At 35.8% G+C, this 16204-nt stretch overlaps 1 protein-coding gene across 1 annotated transcript; it reads right to left on the reverse strand.

Annotated features, from left to right (window-relative positions):
* Nucleotides 1-14149: 14149 nt before the first annotated feature.
* On the reverse strand, nucleotides 14150-15933 carry LOC145043263 (cytochrome P450 CYP82D47-like). The gene is made up of 2 exons (XM_078991866.1): nucleotides 14943-15933; nucleotides 14150-14851 (listed from the first exon to the last, which is right to left on the reverse strand). Exons 1-2 carry the CDS (start codon nucleotides 15897-15899, stop codon nucleotides 14219-14221), a joined length of 1590 nt encoding a protein of 529 aa, XP_078847992.1. The 5' UTR covers nucleotides 15900-15933; the 3' UTR covers nucleotides 14150-14218.
* Nucleotides 15934-16204: the final 271 nt, after the last annotated feature.

The raw sequence follows: 16204 nt of genomic DNA on the forward strand, positions 1-16204 counted from the left end.
TGGCATTTAGGTGTTCTTGTATACTTTTGAAAAATACTTGTATTTTAAAGTATACTTTTAGTTCAAAACACTTCGGCCCCTTAGTGTTTATAGTTATATACCATGTAAGGTTCGGTACACTTAGTGTTTATAGTTATATACCATGTAAGGCTCTGATACCAATCTGTCACACCCCGAAACCGATGGCAGAAACGTTCCGGGGCGGAGGACGTCATGTAAAGTATCACAACCAATATACATAGTAAGCATAGTAAACGCAACCATTACATTACATAGGAATATTTACATCTGTTTGAGAGCAAAGTAATACATGTTTTATATATATATCAGTACAAAAAAAGTAAAGACGAGACTGCTAAAATGCTACGTCTTCACCAAAAGGTTGCGGAATACCTGTCTAACGTTGACCTGAGAATACAAGCAGTTTTAAAAATATCAGCATAAAGCTGGTGAGTTCATAAGCGGGTTGTTTCTGGTAAAAGAACAAGTTTCCTTTAGTTTTATGAAAGAGGTGTTATCCAATAAAATCCCATATTTTCTTATAAGTGAAGTATAGTTATCCATTTGTTACACATCCTGACTAAGAAAAGTTAAGTTATCCCAGGAAAAACGTTTATTTTCCTTAGAAGTTGGTTATCAATCCGAAATGAAGTGTACAAGTATCTACCATACTTGTAGCGTTAAGAGAAGTATCCTGAAAGCCTGGTTATCCTTGAAAAGTCCATTAGTTTTAACATGTATATAAAACTAATAAGTAGGTAGTAAACTAATTACTGAAGTAAATCTCTATAATCTAAGGTGCAAGTTCCATAACCACACGATAAACTAGATAAGGCTTGTAACGGGGCCAGTATCATTTTATGAATTTTGTCACCTGTGGACCAGTCGGTCCCACTGTAGCTAGCAGCCAGATGTAGGGTAGTCAATCTTGTATAGATCTTACACTCAGGTCACGTTCTCCCTCCGAGAGATTTTGGTTACTGGGGTAGTCCTACACTCTCGTATCTATGGGGAGTGTTACAGAGGACGTGTCTCCAATCTTAAGATTTATGAATGGAAAATCCTATTTTATTGGTTCTTCACTCTCGTATGTAAGGGGAGTGTTACCACGGACGTTTTTAAAAGTAATAATATAGAAAATCCTGTTTAGTAGTCCTTCACTCTCGTATCTAGGGGGAGTGTTACCAAGGATGTTTTAAAAGATATAATATAGAAAAACTCTGTTTTATTGGTCCTTCACTCTCTTATCTTGGGGGAGTCTTACCAAGGATGTATCAAAAGTTCCAAGGTTAATGCTTTTAACAGTAATAATGTGTAAAATCATTTGTGAAATATAAAATATAACATTTTATAATGAGTTTCACAATTGGTTTGAAAACTAACTCTGCAAGTTAAATGGTCGGTTAATACGGTTTTCAATGTTAAAAGCATACGAAATATGAAACATTTCATACAAAATAATAAGTTTGAGTACAAGATTTCCTTGTACTTTTGCTTGTATTCCCCCACCCCCTGAAAACATGAAAAACACGGAAAAAGGTGTAGGGGTATGAACTAACCAGACGAGAAATGTGCCGGTCAGGATGCTAAGTGTCAGCTTAGGGCTTGAACATGCACGAGGATCCTATGTAACATGAGGAGATAGACAATTGTATCTAATTAGGCTTTTAACCACTAATTAGTTAAGAGAATACACCCAAGATGCGAAAACACTTTGTTTCAAGTGTTAGGAGTGATACGGGTTGCATTTAAGGGGGTGTAGGGCCTTGATATGGAGTTTGCTCTTCAAGAGTAAACTATTAGAAGAGATTAAGGCCCATAGACCATATCCCCATGATTTTACAGTAGTAAACTCATGGGTGGTGTGTTCTTGGATGTTTAAAGGTCTTACAACACTTATGGAGTTAGGCTAGGTTCAATTCTAGGACATAGGAAGTGATTGGATCATCAAATGGACCATTTTAGGGAGTTTACAGCTATAAACATAAAGTTTACAGCCGTAAACTCTTACTTTCCCTTTCCTTTTGTGTTTTGATGGTCCTAGGTTAAGCACATGTGATTCTAGTCGAATGTACAAGCGATGGAACGAAGTTAGGGCACCATTTGACCACTTTAGAGGAGTTTACGGCCAAAGGACCATTCATTGGGGGGTTTATTGCCATAATCTCCTAAGGACATGGTTTCCTTCAAGTTTAAGGTCCCTAATACAATGGTGGTTGGTTCTCGACATTATTCTAAGCTATAGGAGGTGTTTAAGGGGCAATTTAACACCTTAAATGGTGTTTACGATCCTTGAAGGATGATTTTGTTGGATAAGGTGTCTAAGTCCATAACTTATTTGGTATATACTTGACCCGACCCCGCATGGTCCATTTGGGTTGCATCTCATCCAAACTATTTATGGATAATTTTATGAGAGTTATACACATATGATTATTAATATATTATAAGTTATAATATATTAATATGAAGTCATGCTATTTAATTAGTCTTAGTCTTAAATTAATTACGAATTAGTTTAGAGATTAAAAGGAAGACTAATTAATTATGGGCTATTATATTTTATATAGTGTGGGCTAATACTCATTTGTTAATGGGCTAAGCTAATATGGAAGTCCATGGATGATCCACGGAGCTTTTAACCCATGGATCCTTGGAAAAGGTTAGGTCATGGGTTATTAGGGTTTCACCCTAACCATGCACACTATATAAGCATGCTTATGGAGCATGAAATGGTGCCTAAGTGTAACTAGTGAACTAGTGTGTGTGAGCTTGTGTGTGGCCGAAATATACAAGTGTATACACTCTCTCAAAGTTTTCCAAGAGTTTGTGGTGTTTTGTGATTCCATTTGAGGCATTCACACTATTAGTGCTTGGCCCTCAAACTCCTCAAGAACCAAACTCATCAAAAAGGTATGTAATCTCTTCTAACTCTTTATGTTGAAATGTTTCCCATGCCATGTTAGATAGGTTATGAACCTTGGAAAAATTATTATTTTTCATGTATTTAGACAAACATAGATCCAAGGTTTATTATTGTTGCATGCACACTTAGGAAGTGTTAGATTGCTCAAAACCCAATAGTGGTATCAGAGCCTAGGCTTGCTTGTTTGAATACTTGATGCAAATTGCTGAAAAACGAAGATTTTATGCTGTCTGCACAACTGACTCGCCGAGTCCATGAAGGGACTCGACGAGTCCAAGGAAAAACTCATCTAACTCGGCGAGTTGGTTCATGCACTCGACAAGTTGGACCCCAGACAGCATATCTTCGAGTTTTGGTGCTGGAATTGGTCTAGAATCATTACCTTAAACTATTTTGGACTCATAAAACCTGTTTTTGATGTGGTAATGATGATGGTGGACCAATTTCAAAGTTATAATCAGAATTTCAATTTTATGTGTTCATATGATTCTTGAAATTGTTGATGTGGATGTTCATGTTCATATGAGTTTTGTTAGATCATAGGAATTATTTGCAAATTGTTTGTTAGTTAATTCTTGATCTTAATGTGTTTTAATGGAATTCATAATTTGTCCTCAAGTTATGGAATTCCAAAAGTTTTTCTTTTAAATGTTTTTTTAAGAAGTTGTAGGTTACATTTTCTTGAAGAGTTTTTCCCATAAATGTTTTTATGGACTTCATAACTTGTCCTCAAGTTATGGATTTCCAAGAGACTCTTCATTAAAAACTTTAAAACTCTTAATTAAAACTCATAAGTTATGAATATCCAAAAGTTTTGAAGAGTTACAAAACTTGCCCTCAAGTTTTGGAATTTGGAAAAGTTTCACACACTTTAATAAACTTTAATTCCAACACTTAGAATTTTAAAAGTTAAAATTCAACACTTATACTATTTATAACATTAATTGTTAATTATATATATATATATATATATATATATATATATATATGTATGTATAAGAACAAATTGTTTTACCGTTAGTAGGCCTCATTCACGAAGCCGGTCTATAAGGTGGGTATAAGGTTGTTGCCTATAAAATGGCGACTTAATGGGTGTCCACTCTCACCCACCGCTTGCTTGATCGGTGGAGGGTCGTTAGCCGAACGGGTAGGACAATGACTTTAAATTCTCATTAAAAGTATAATGATTATTATAAAGTAACTAAATTTTTTTTATTTAATTCCCAATCTTAGTTACTTTAGGAAAAATGTGAATTTGGTGCTAGCCCATGGAATTCACACTTTGTACCTTACCAAGTCGTTGGTGGAGCGTGTGTGGTTAACCGGCACACTAACTTGGACTAGTAAGGATCACGAAGGGTGACTTAATGTTTGTCATAGATCAATGGAGCGTGTGTGGTTAACCGGCACATTGATTAGGTGATAATATTAAGGTTACCAAGTGAATTGGTATGGTTATTCACACCTTGTTTTGTGATCCTCGGCATCCCAGTCAGAAAATTTGAGAGGGCACACTCGAGATTGAAACATGCCATTGAAAAGTTCAATGAATCTCAAAAGATCTAGGAATTTCAAATCCAATTAAAACCTAATAAATTATTTCATTTTTCATGGTGGAGATTGGTGAATCGTCATTCGCCTACCTTCAAATATTTTATAGCTTGGATTACGGCATCCCTCTTCCAAATTATAAAGTATTGTGTTGGGTCCTAGCCTTAATATTTCATATTGGGTGTTATATTAAGGATTTTGAATCAACTAACTTGATTTTCTCCCATTATAGATGTCTGGTTCAGACAACTATGATCTTCCCAAATCTCTTAAAGATGATGTCCCTCAACATCATGCTTCACTTCATCCATCTCCTCCAATTATTCTCCCTCACCCATAAGTTCTTTAAAAGTTTAAAGTCACTCAATCCCTATTGGCAAGCATAGTCTATGTGTGTTCACATCTTGGAGATAAAGTCACATATTGACAAGCCGGGAGAGTTTGGTGTCAATGTCTTGTGAAAGCTGGATGTTCAATCACTTTCTTAGTAACATAGTGAGTCTCTTTGGGACTACTATAAGACAAACTATGACACGACTCTTAATGATGTTATCTATTTGCTTGGTGTTGTGGAATCAGCAATGATTTGGAACACCAGTAAAGCAAATTTGATTAAAAGAACAACTTCCCAAGTCTTAAATGGACATTGACAATGGTAGCATTGGATATCTAGAAAAGATTTCTCTTCCCAATGGAAAGGGATCGGCCATAGTCAACTCGGTTGACCAAATGGTAAAGAGAAAGGCTAAGTCTAAGATAGTCTCATGTGCCATTACCAAAGGGTCTATATGTTTTTTTGCCAAAGGAAGGGGCATTGGTTGTGAAGCTGCCCTATTCACCTGAAAGGTCATAAGGTTGATCAAGTCAAGAGGTTTGACTCTACTTCGGGTAAAGTCCACTGTCTAACTCTATTAAGTTCCTATTTGGAGATTCTTATTACATAAGGTGAATGGGTCACATGCTGATGTTTTAAGAATCAAAGAAAAGATAGGAAGCTTAAAGTATGTATATGTTGATTCTGATTGCGAAGGTGGGTTTCGATCGCATGGTTCGGTAATCAGAATTTTGAGCTGTTGCTTAAGACTTATAATATATTGCTTATGAATAGATAACAACAAGGTTTTCATGTGGATTGTAAGGATAAGTTTTTCCGCAAAGTTTTAAAAAAAAAAAAAGAAAAAAAAGGGGGTTTTAATTTTATTTATTTTAAAAATATCCTTACAATGGCATCTGTGAAAAATTGTTGCTTATATGTTTCCAGTAATAGCAATATTGGAAAGTGGATTTGATTCTTTCATTTGTGGTAGTGTCTGAATTTACCAAATGAAGAAAGTTTTTCATCACCCAAGTTTCAATTGGACAGAAACTTGGAATCATACAAGTTGTATTGTATGATGAATGAGAATTTTCATCTTTGAAAATTAAGACTAATTCTTTGATCACATGTATATGTGAGTCAATTGAAGGACTAAGGAATTAGGTACACTGGGTGTGAGCTGTTTAAGGTCCACCACAAAGATTGATTTGTCATGATTTACTAAAGATTAGTAAATATGATTATACTTATAAGGTTAAGAATAATTCTGTAACGTTGGAAAGGTTACAATGTATGACAAAACAAATGAGAAGAATCAAATTAGGCAGAAAGATAAAAGTTTCTCAAATCTGAAAAGATGGGAGAGTACTTTAGTATCATACTTCATGATCATCTTAATGATTATGAAACCATATCACAAATTCAAACTCTAAGGACGTCTTAGTGCATTGTTATGGCTAAGAAGAGAGGTCATGAATTGTTGGATTGGTTAAAATCAAGAAGATGAGTCATACTTCGTTCCAAAACAATTCTTAGAGTCTTACTCTAAGATTGTAACCTTGAGTGACATAAAGGAAGATTTATTAACACTAGTCAAATGTAAGAGTAAAATGTTTTCTACTCTTGTACATTTGAGATTGGTAAGTTGTGATGTCTTGGATGAGACAAAGACCAACTAAGACCAATTGTGTGAAGTGTTAGTCTTGATAAGAATCCGCACTATCCTTTGAATATTTGTTTTGTCAAGGAATAGCTCTTGACTGGGGAAACTTATATGTCAAGGGGACAGTGGGAGCCTTAAAGATCCTGAAAGAGTTTCAAGATTTAATCAAGAGTAAGACCTGTAATTTATCACTAGCACACGACTTAAGGTTTGCAACCTATTGTGTTGACATAATTCTTATTTCTGTACCTACTTCAAATAAGTTGAATTTGCATGTGAGTTATCAGAGTTCAACTTGGAAGCATTGGTGGGCCTTGTGCTACCAAGGTGACAAGAAACTAAGATTGAACAAGTTTAATCCATGTAAGGCTGAATTTCTCACTAACCTTATCTTGTGATTATGGTTTTGACAAATTCACATGGATAGGAACTCATACACTATAAAATATAAGTGTCATAAGGTTTCTCTCCGATTCATGAAAATGATGGTGAAGAAACGCTTTCACTAAGTAGATAGCAATTGTGTTATTTTCATTTTCAAAAGTCGTTAGTGGAGCGCGTGTGGTTAACCGGCACACTAACATGAACTTGTGAGAAATGGAAAATGCCTAAGCAATTGAGACTATGATTACGGCATCCCTTTTCATAGTTCTGAAAATTGTTTAGACACACATGTGAGCTATCTAAGAAAGGGTGTATGAATCTAAATTTCAGAAGCCAGCAGATTTCTGGGAATATGTCAGAGCTAGTGGGAGCATAAGTGTTATGCTGATAATTATCAAGTTAGTGGGAGCATGATTATTACGTTTAGTGTTGCAAGTTAGCAATGTTAATTATAGAAAATAAAGTTTCAATTCATGAAGTTGCAGGGGTTGAAAAGTTGTTTTGCTATAATTAAGGGAGAGGAAATTATACTTCATTTCAATTCTAAAGCTTAGATTGAGATTTTAATCATCTTTAGTCAAGAATATATATGAATTTTGTGTTGGAATGGTTCGACTTAAGGAAACTCTATATATATTGCGTTTTCAAAATTCAAGTATGATTACGGCATCCCTCTTCATAGTTAAATTTTGAAAACATGGCAAATAAAAAAATATTGTAGCAAAAAACTGGTCTAGTATCATGTCTTTATGTGAGACATCATGAATCGTGTCCCATATGCTTCGGATATAGGATCGATTTCATGTGCTATAATATTCATCCTTTCTAAATTTTCCAAATGCTCAGGGCATTTAGAAGGGAAAAGTCTAGAACTGGATATGACTAAAGTGATTAAGCAATTGTCGAGGACAATCTGAGGTTTGCCAAAGATTGGTTGCTCATGGATATTTGGAAGTGTAGTGTTAATTTTGGCAGGACCATATTGACATTTTCTGAAAAGAGGTAACTCTTGTTCAGAAGCGATAGTCAAAATGGGACTATGGAAATGTCTCCATAGGTGGAAGGTATTCAATCTATGTAAGATTAGAAAATCTTAATGCAAGAAGGATGTTCAAAGCAATGTACTTTGAATATGAGACTTCCGTTCCATAAAAGTTGACCTTCTTTGGAATACTCTGTAATGACTGGTGACAAGGTTTTGGTGACTTTGTGCATAATCATTACAAGAGGAACATTGCATAAAAGTTTAAAATCTAACAGATTTTTTGGTAAATGATAGGAATCGGGGATTCTCACATTTACAATAAGGATTTGGGTTTGTGAAATGAGTATCATTGAAATCATGTTCAATTGATCTACATCACAATGTGAGGATCATAGACAAACATAGTTTGCATACTTGGAGTATGACATAACTATTGTTTAGAAAACAAAGTGTACATGCTAGGAGCATGGGACGACTGTTGTTTTTATTCAAGTCTTAAGTTGATTGTTTGAAACGTTATACAATGAATAATCTGTAATCAATATGGTGATAAATAAAAGGTGGTTCTATTTATATTCAAAAGGGTTTTGAGACCATATTGGATTCGATTATTATTGTGTTTTACTTTGCATGTTTTGACTTCCAAAATAGCTAGGTTATTCTTTCCGAATGACTAAGTTATTTAAACACTCCACAGTCGTTCATATGTTGGAAGTAGGTATGAATCAAGACTGTCATTAATCGGGTTTGTAGATGGCTAAATGGGTTTAGTCATAGCAATGGTTGCTACAAAATTCATGAGTGCTCATACGTTATGAGTATTGGATTAAACCCACGCTCACTTGTATCACTTCATGGAATTTATCTCGAGTGATCGTGAGACGGTAATATCATATAAATCTTCAAACCTAGAGATATGAGTTGTTACCTATGAGTTAGTTGTGTATTGATTGCACGTAAACGCATCAGTAACTTGATGTTATAAAACGTGCCTTTGTGTACAATTCAACAAGTAGTAGAACAAGCATATGAGTCGAAGTTTATCTGTTCCTTCTAGAAATAGAAGCGATATCTGGGCCCCTCGATGATTTTGTTGTGACCTATGTACCGGCCGGTCAGAACTAAGTTGATGTGTTCGATTAAGTTCTTTGTCAGACAAATCGGAAATCGGGAAACAAACTACTGGACAATAAGTACGACGTTGTTCCATGTATTTGTCCGGCTGATATCATGACGACAAAGGATTATAGGATCACTTATCTAAAATGGCGCTTCATAGTTCAACAGACTCATCCTAGTTCAACGGAGTTTTCAAGAGCTACGATTGTTGGTTGGTTTCTAAAGTAACATACGCAAATACAGTTATTAGACTTATCCAAGTGGGAGTCTGTTGGATAAGGTGTCTAAATCCATAACTTATTTGGTATATACTTGACCCGACCCGGCATGGTCCATTTGGGTTGCATCTCATCCAAACTATTTATGGATAATTTTATGAGAGTTATACACATATGATTATTAATATATTATAAGTTATAATATATCAATATGAAGTCATGTTATTTAATTAGTCTTAGTCTTAAATTAATTATGAATTAATTTAGAGATTAAAAGGAAGACTAATTAATTGTGGGCTATTATATTTTATATAGTGTGGGCTAATACTCATTGGTTAATGGGCGAAGCTAATATGGAAGTCGATGGATGATCCATGGAGCTTTTAACCCATGTATCCTTGGAAAACGAAAGGTCATGGGTTATTAGGGTTTCACCCTTACCATGCACACTATATAAGCATGCTTATGGAGCATGAAATGGTACCTAAGTGTAACTAGTGAACTAGTGTGTGTGAGCTTGTGTGTGGCCGAAATATACAAGTGTATACACTCTCTCAAAGTTTTCCAAGAGTTTGTGGTGTTTTGTGATTCCATTTGAGGCATTCACACTATTGGTGCTTGGCCCTCAAACTCCTCAAGAACCAAACTCATCAAAAAGGTATGTAATCTCTTCTAACTCTTTATGTTGAAATGTTCCCCATGCCTTGTTAGATAGGTTATGAACCTTGGAAAAATTATTATTTTGCATGTATTTAGACAAACATAGATCCAAGGTTTATTAGGGTTGCATGCACACTTAGGAAGTGTTAGATTGCTCAAAACCCAACAGGTTTATGGTCCAAGAATGATATTGGGCCGTAAACTCATGTTTACTCCCGAAATAATAAGTTTTTGTTTTTCTAAGCTCGTACATGTAAGTCCCTAAGTCGTAGCTAAGCATTAGAAGTGATTTGTGAGGATTTTGGGGCTTCAAAACCCAATTTAAGGGTGTTTACGGTTTGGATTTGTTATAGGACCGTAAACACATTATTTTTATACATTTGGATGATTTAAACATGGATTTTCAAGCTAAACATGCTAAACTATAAGTTAGGATAGATTACTTACTAGTTTGGAGCTTGAAAGGGATGTTTTTGGATCAAATTGGCTTGTAAAGAGAGAGTAGAGAGAGAGAGAGTGTGTGTGTGTGTGTTAAGAGAGTGGAAAAGCTTCAAATGAAGTCCACTCACCCTTATTTAGGGTTTGAGTCAGAGTCCTGGTGGAAATCTACCCGATACCGACGTTAAACGGAGCTTATAGTCGTACCCGATTAAGACGTTGTAACCCGACGTGGTCGTGAATTAGAAACTTTTTAGAAAAAATGTCGAGGGTGTTTTCACATGTTTCTAATGCGTTTGCACACTCATGAAGTCATAATAAAAGTCTCAATTTAAATAACTTAATCCAAAAGTTAACAGAAGATGTTAATAAAAGTTGTTTATTAACAGAAAAAGCGGTTACAATGACGGGATAAATTTCAGGTTGTTACAGAAACAAACCCTATTTTTTAGGGTTTGAACCCTATTTAACAACCTGAAGTCGCCCAAGTCCCTTATCTTTTCATCTTACATTGCCCTTGAAGTGTAAATCTTGAACCCTAAGCCATCTTAGTGCATCTGTGAGCTTCTTGAGTGATTTTTGGTGTTCTTTAGAGCCATTAAAGAAGAAGGGAGCTTGAGAAGAAGCAAGGATGTATGAGGAGCTTGTAGATCCAGAAGTTTGGCACTATTTCTAACCCATTGAAGGTATAAAGCTAAAACCTTGACTATTGCATGTTTAGATCTAGTTTTAGGGCGAAAAATGTCATCTTTTGGTCCTATAGTTTGGATTCATGGACTTAAAGAACTCCATACCATATGAGATGTTCTTTTAAGCTTTTGGAGGTGTTTTGAGTCATAAAAATCAGATCTTGATGGTTAAGCCTCAACCATGCAAGTGTTAGGGACCAACCAAGTATGATTCTGGACTTGATTCACGTTTTGAGCCCCATCCTTGCATGTAAAAGCATAAAGTTTGCAATATCACGGCTTAGAACTTTTCTAGGGGTCTGGATATAAGTTTTGGACGTAAAGTTTTAAGGGATTAAGACATTGGACTAAGTTTGGCTTGGCAGACTAGTACGTCGTGCATACTCTAGTGTACACTGTGTGTACAGGGTCAACGCCTTGACCTTGGTTAACATTAGCGTAAGTTGGGTGTACAAGCCAAGTATGTGATCTTTGGACTTGGAAATTTTTTGGCTCATTTGGTGTTGGGCTTTAAACTTGAGAAAGTTAGGCCTTGGGCCTATTCTGAGTGTAACAAGTCCTTTTTGAGCCTAAGGACATGTTTGGGGTCATTGGGCCATAGTGGGCCTTAATGGCCCTATATTGGGCTTGGATGCCATGGAGAGAAGGAGGGCCAATAAGGAAAAGGTAACAGAGCCTTCTTTCCTTAAGTGAAGGACTAGGATTTTGGACCTTCGGGTTAGATTGTGACCTAACTTCTAATTACGGTTTTGTGCATGTCCGATAGGTAGAGGATTTTATGAGTTATCCACTGAGTTCGATTTGATACCCACAGTCTGAGGTGAGTCTTCTTTCGTAGTAGCCATGGGTCGAAGGCACCAAGGCTGAACCATTCGTTATGTTATAGCATGGTGATTATCTTTCTGATAATTGTCAGTCATGTATACATTTGTTTGACGACTCGGTGATTACTATCATAATATTATGTGGTAGTAGTAGGGGGTGAAATAGACGTGATATATGGTTGTAATAGACTGAAGGGTAAGCTAGCACCCAGATATGCTTTGTAATATTCGGTGGAGATAGACCGAAGGGGTAGGCCAGTACCCAGATATGCTTGGCAGTATCCGTTTTAAATAAGTTGAAGGGGCAGACCAACAACCAGATATGCTTAGCACTATATTTGTTTAGTATGTGGTATACTGGGCGAACTTACCAAGCTTTGTCCTTACAGTTTTTAGTTTCTGTTAGGGGAAGGACCCGACTTGATCGCATCGCATCACTCAATGTTTTTCCGCACTTAGTGATTTTGAGATTTGGACTATGATATTTTGATACATTTAGACTCTTTTGAATACTTTGGAATCAGTTTCTTATGAATGTAATGAATTTAAAAAAAAATGGTATTTGTATTTATGGGATGTTACATTAATCCTTAGTGTTGTGTTTTAAATGCTTAGTAATGTACTTGACACTTAGAATGTATTAAACTATTTTTTTTGTGGCGTTCTAGACAGTTAGTTTTGTTTATTTTTGGAAAACGACGTTTATTGTAATTTTTAAAACACGTAGTAATATATATGACGTTTTGTGGTTTAATGTAGTTGGTTTTTCAACATTTTGGTCAAATCGATTTCGTACCTAAATACTCTACCGGTAAACTAAAAGTTTTGGTAAAAATAATGTTTAATAGTATTTAATCTTAAAATAATTTAATACCTCAATCCACATAAACTTTAATCAATAGGTAATAGCCCAATTCATAACAAATGAAAAAAAAGTCATTCTTTTGTGAAACATTGCCTCCAACACATTTGAATTCTAAAAATGGATGTGTACATGATCAACTATGATTTTGATTTAGATAAAATAATGGAAATGACTATAATTGAGAGAAATTTAATATAACTATTGAGGTTATGTATAAATGTTTTATGGCAACACAACCCGTCACTAAGATTTTATACTCTTTCATTTTTTCGGTTTCATTTATATAGGAAACCACATGATTTTTTGTTTTAGATTTGTCATTGTAGGTAACTAAACATGTCAAACGATTTTTTCGGGAATCCATCGAAATATTTGGTCATATCTATCAAATACATTCTAGCTTTAAACCTTCATTGTTTTTTTAAAGGAAAATTCACAAATAATTATCCACGTGGCATTTGGTTACGGAAAAAAATTCATTTGGAAAACCGTTTAGCGACAGATACATTAAACGTTAAAGAGTTCAATGTATTGTAGTTTCTCTCGCAAATCACAATCGATAACATGTCTAGCAAAAACACTAACAATTATAATTTAAAAAGAAAAATAATAGAACTAACAATCAACAATGTAAAATTCAAACAATCAAAACCATGGTTTCTTGTGGGTGGGTTAGCATATAACAATAACAATAAGAAAAAAAAAATCGAGATTCGAAAAGTAACAAAGTAAAAATACCAATTAAAAATTTCAACCAAAGGTAAGGCGGGTTAAGTTAGGGCATCAGTTGCTTCAACTAAAGAATCAGTCAAAACGAACCCTGAAACTAAATCCGCAACAGAGCGAGTAGCCAGGTGTGAATGTTATGGATCTAGCTCTTCACGAGCAGCAGAGCTAGACAAGCAAGCAACAAGGCTTCAGCCGGGTGTTTATCCTGATCAAATAGAATATATGTATATAGAGGCTCGCTACTACTACTCGAACAGCATTCCATTACAACCAACCCAAAGAAATACGACCTCTCTGAGATATATGGTTTATGCCGGAAAGGTACGAAGTTGGACTAATTTGGAAACATTGGGCAATTTACTTTATACCTACTATTCCGTCTGGTTTTTGGTTCCTAGTCTGATTTTATTAGTAGCCATGATTGGGGCTATAGTACTGACTATGCATAGGACTACTAAGTGCAAATAATTACCATAGCATCAGCAAAATTAATCAACAAATTAAAACTCAGTTTACCTTAGCAAAAATGGAGAGCTAGGGTAGTGAAAGAAGAGCTCGCGGCTACGTTAGACGACAAATAAGACTGGTAAAAAAGATCTGAAGTGGGTCCGTAAGTCATATAATTGAGGGACACGTTCTAATTTTTTAACAATTTTTTTGTTGAAATATTTAATCGTATCACCTACTTTCAAATGTGGTGCACACGCACCCACATCTACAATTGCCACGTCAAGTTACGAAGCAAATCAAAGAAAAATAAACAAAGACAGCTACTACACATATACTAAACAACACAACATAAACCATGATTACCAACAATAACTCCAATAGGAAACTAAAATAGTAACATATCATGCCCCAACAGGGTACATATCATGTGACAAACGAGGGGAGAGGAGGACGTCAAGTGGGGATGCTTTGCTGCAAGTCACTCCAAAGATCTCTTCCATATCAACGGGTTCATTTCCTGGGGTTTTCATCTCAAACTGTTGTATTAAAGTAGCTAACGCTAAACGTGAAGCATGCTGAGCAAATAAAATACCAGGGCACACTCTTCTTCCAGTACCAAAAGGAAGCAATTCAAAATGGTTTCCCTTGACATCAATATCTTTATGAGTTGTCAGGAATCTTTCAGGCTTAAATTCTTCCGGATTTGGCCATATCTTTGGATCACGATGAATTTTCCAAAGGTTTAACAGCAAACGTGTTCCACTGGGGATATTGTAGCCCTGAACAACACAATCCTCCATGGTTTCATGAGGAAGCCCAAGAGGCCCAGGTGCGTATAAACGCAATGTTTCTTTGAAGATTGCATCAATGTAGACTAGGTTCTTTAAGTCCGACTCTTCTACTGGCCTATTCCTTCCAACATGCTCATCAATTTCATCTTGGGCAACTTTTATAGTTCTTGGGTTGTTAAGCAACAAACACAAAGACCATGTTAAAGTCACAGCTGTTGTGTCCAATCCAGCAATTAGCATGGTCTGCATGTTTTGAAAATATTAAAACATGTCAAATGTCGTATCTTGAAAATAATGAAATGAAGTAAAACTAATAGCTCAAAGTGAAGCTTACCAAACATGTGGCCTTGATTATAGTATCATGGTCATGACCCGGGAATTCCTCTTCGGAAGCACCTTCAACAATGGAAATGAGCACATCCATAAGGACTTGGTTGCCTTCGTTTTGCTGCTTAGGCTTTCTCTTTCTTTTATGCTCCTCCAACCATCCATCAAAGATCTCGTCCATCTCTTTTCCAGTGATCCTCATCTCTCTCTCGTATCCTCCTATGTCTAAACGCTTCAATGATGGAATAAAATCAGACACCACAAATGCGCCCAATAACTGAAAGAATTTCCTAGCCACTTTCTGAAATCGAATCCCTTCTTCATCATTGACCGAAAGCCTTTTTCCAGCAACAACCCGTAAAAGACCATTCAATATCAAGGTCCCAAACCATTGTTGCATATCCAGCTTCACCACGTTTGATCCATTACTCTCTTTATTCTTTAACCAAGCCACATATATCTCTGCCGTACATGCTCTAAGCTCTGAAACTCGAATAGGTGCAAGCATCTCAACTCGTTTTGGAGAGAGAACCTCGAGCATGATGATCTTGCGCACTTGTCGCCAGTAGTCCCCATAAGGAGCAAGAGCAAAGATGGCATAGTTATAACCCATGAGTTCCACTGCCATCAACTTGGGTCGACTTGAAAAGGCCTTGTCATTTATTGTAAAACACTCTTTTGCTATCTCGCTGCTACTCACAACCAAAGCATTGTGAACACCGAGCTTGATGGTGAAGATAGGGCCATATCTATCTGACATTTTAGCTAACACCCTGTGAGGTAATCCGGATGAACCTAAAAGGTGTAGGTGTCCGATCACAGGCCATTTGCCCTTTGCTTGAGGTGGGGCGCTGTTTTCTCCTTTCATTCCACCTTTTGGTATCAAGATTTTCAGTAGGAATGTTAGTAAAACAACAAAAAAGAGGGTTGCTATACTTGTTGAAAACGAGAGAGTGAACTCCATGTTTTCTACCACAAGATAGAATTTTGAATTTGACGATACAGAGATAACAAAATATATACAGATACATGCCACTAAGTGGCTACTATCCTTGTATTTTTTTTTATAATTAATAACGTATATTTGCTTGGCAGATATTAACTGTGTTTGAACAGAGGGTAAGTCAACAAATATCAGCTGGGTACTTTTGTTGGCGACGATTTGTTTTTATTAAATATATTAATTAAATTGCACCATCACACTTATCAAGAAGACCACCAATTAAAATTGAATTTAAAGCCCTTGTCGTATCTCAAGTAATAATAGAA

Source organism: Lactuca saligna, chromosome 4, assembly GCF_052625555.1.
Source record: "Lactuca saligna cultivar CGN05327 chromosome 4, ASM5262555v1, whole genome shotgun sequence".
Lineage (NCBI taxonomy): Eukaryota > Viridiplantae > Streptophyta > Magnoliopsida > Asterales > Asteraceae > Lactuca > Lactuca saligna.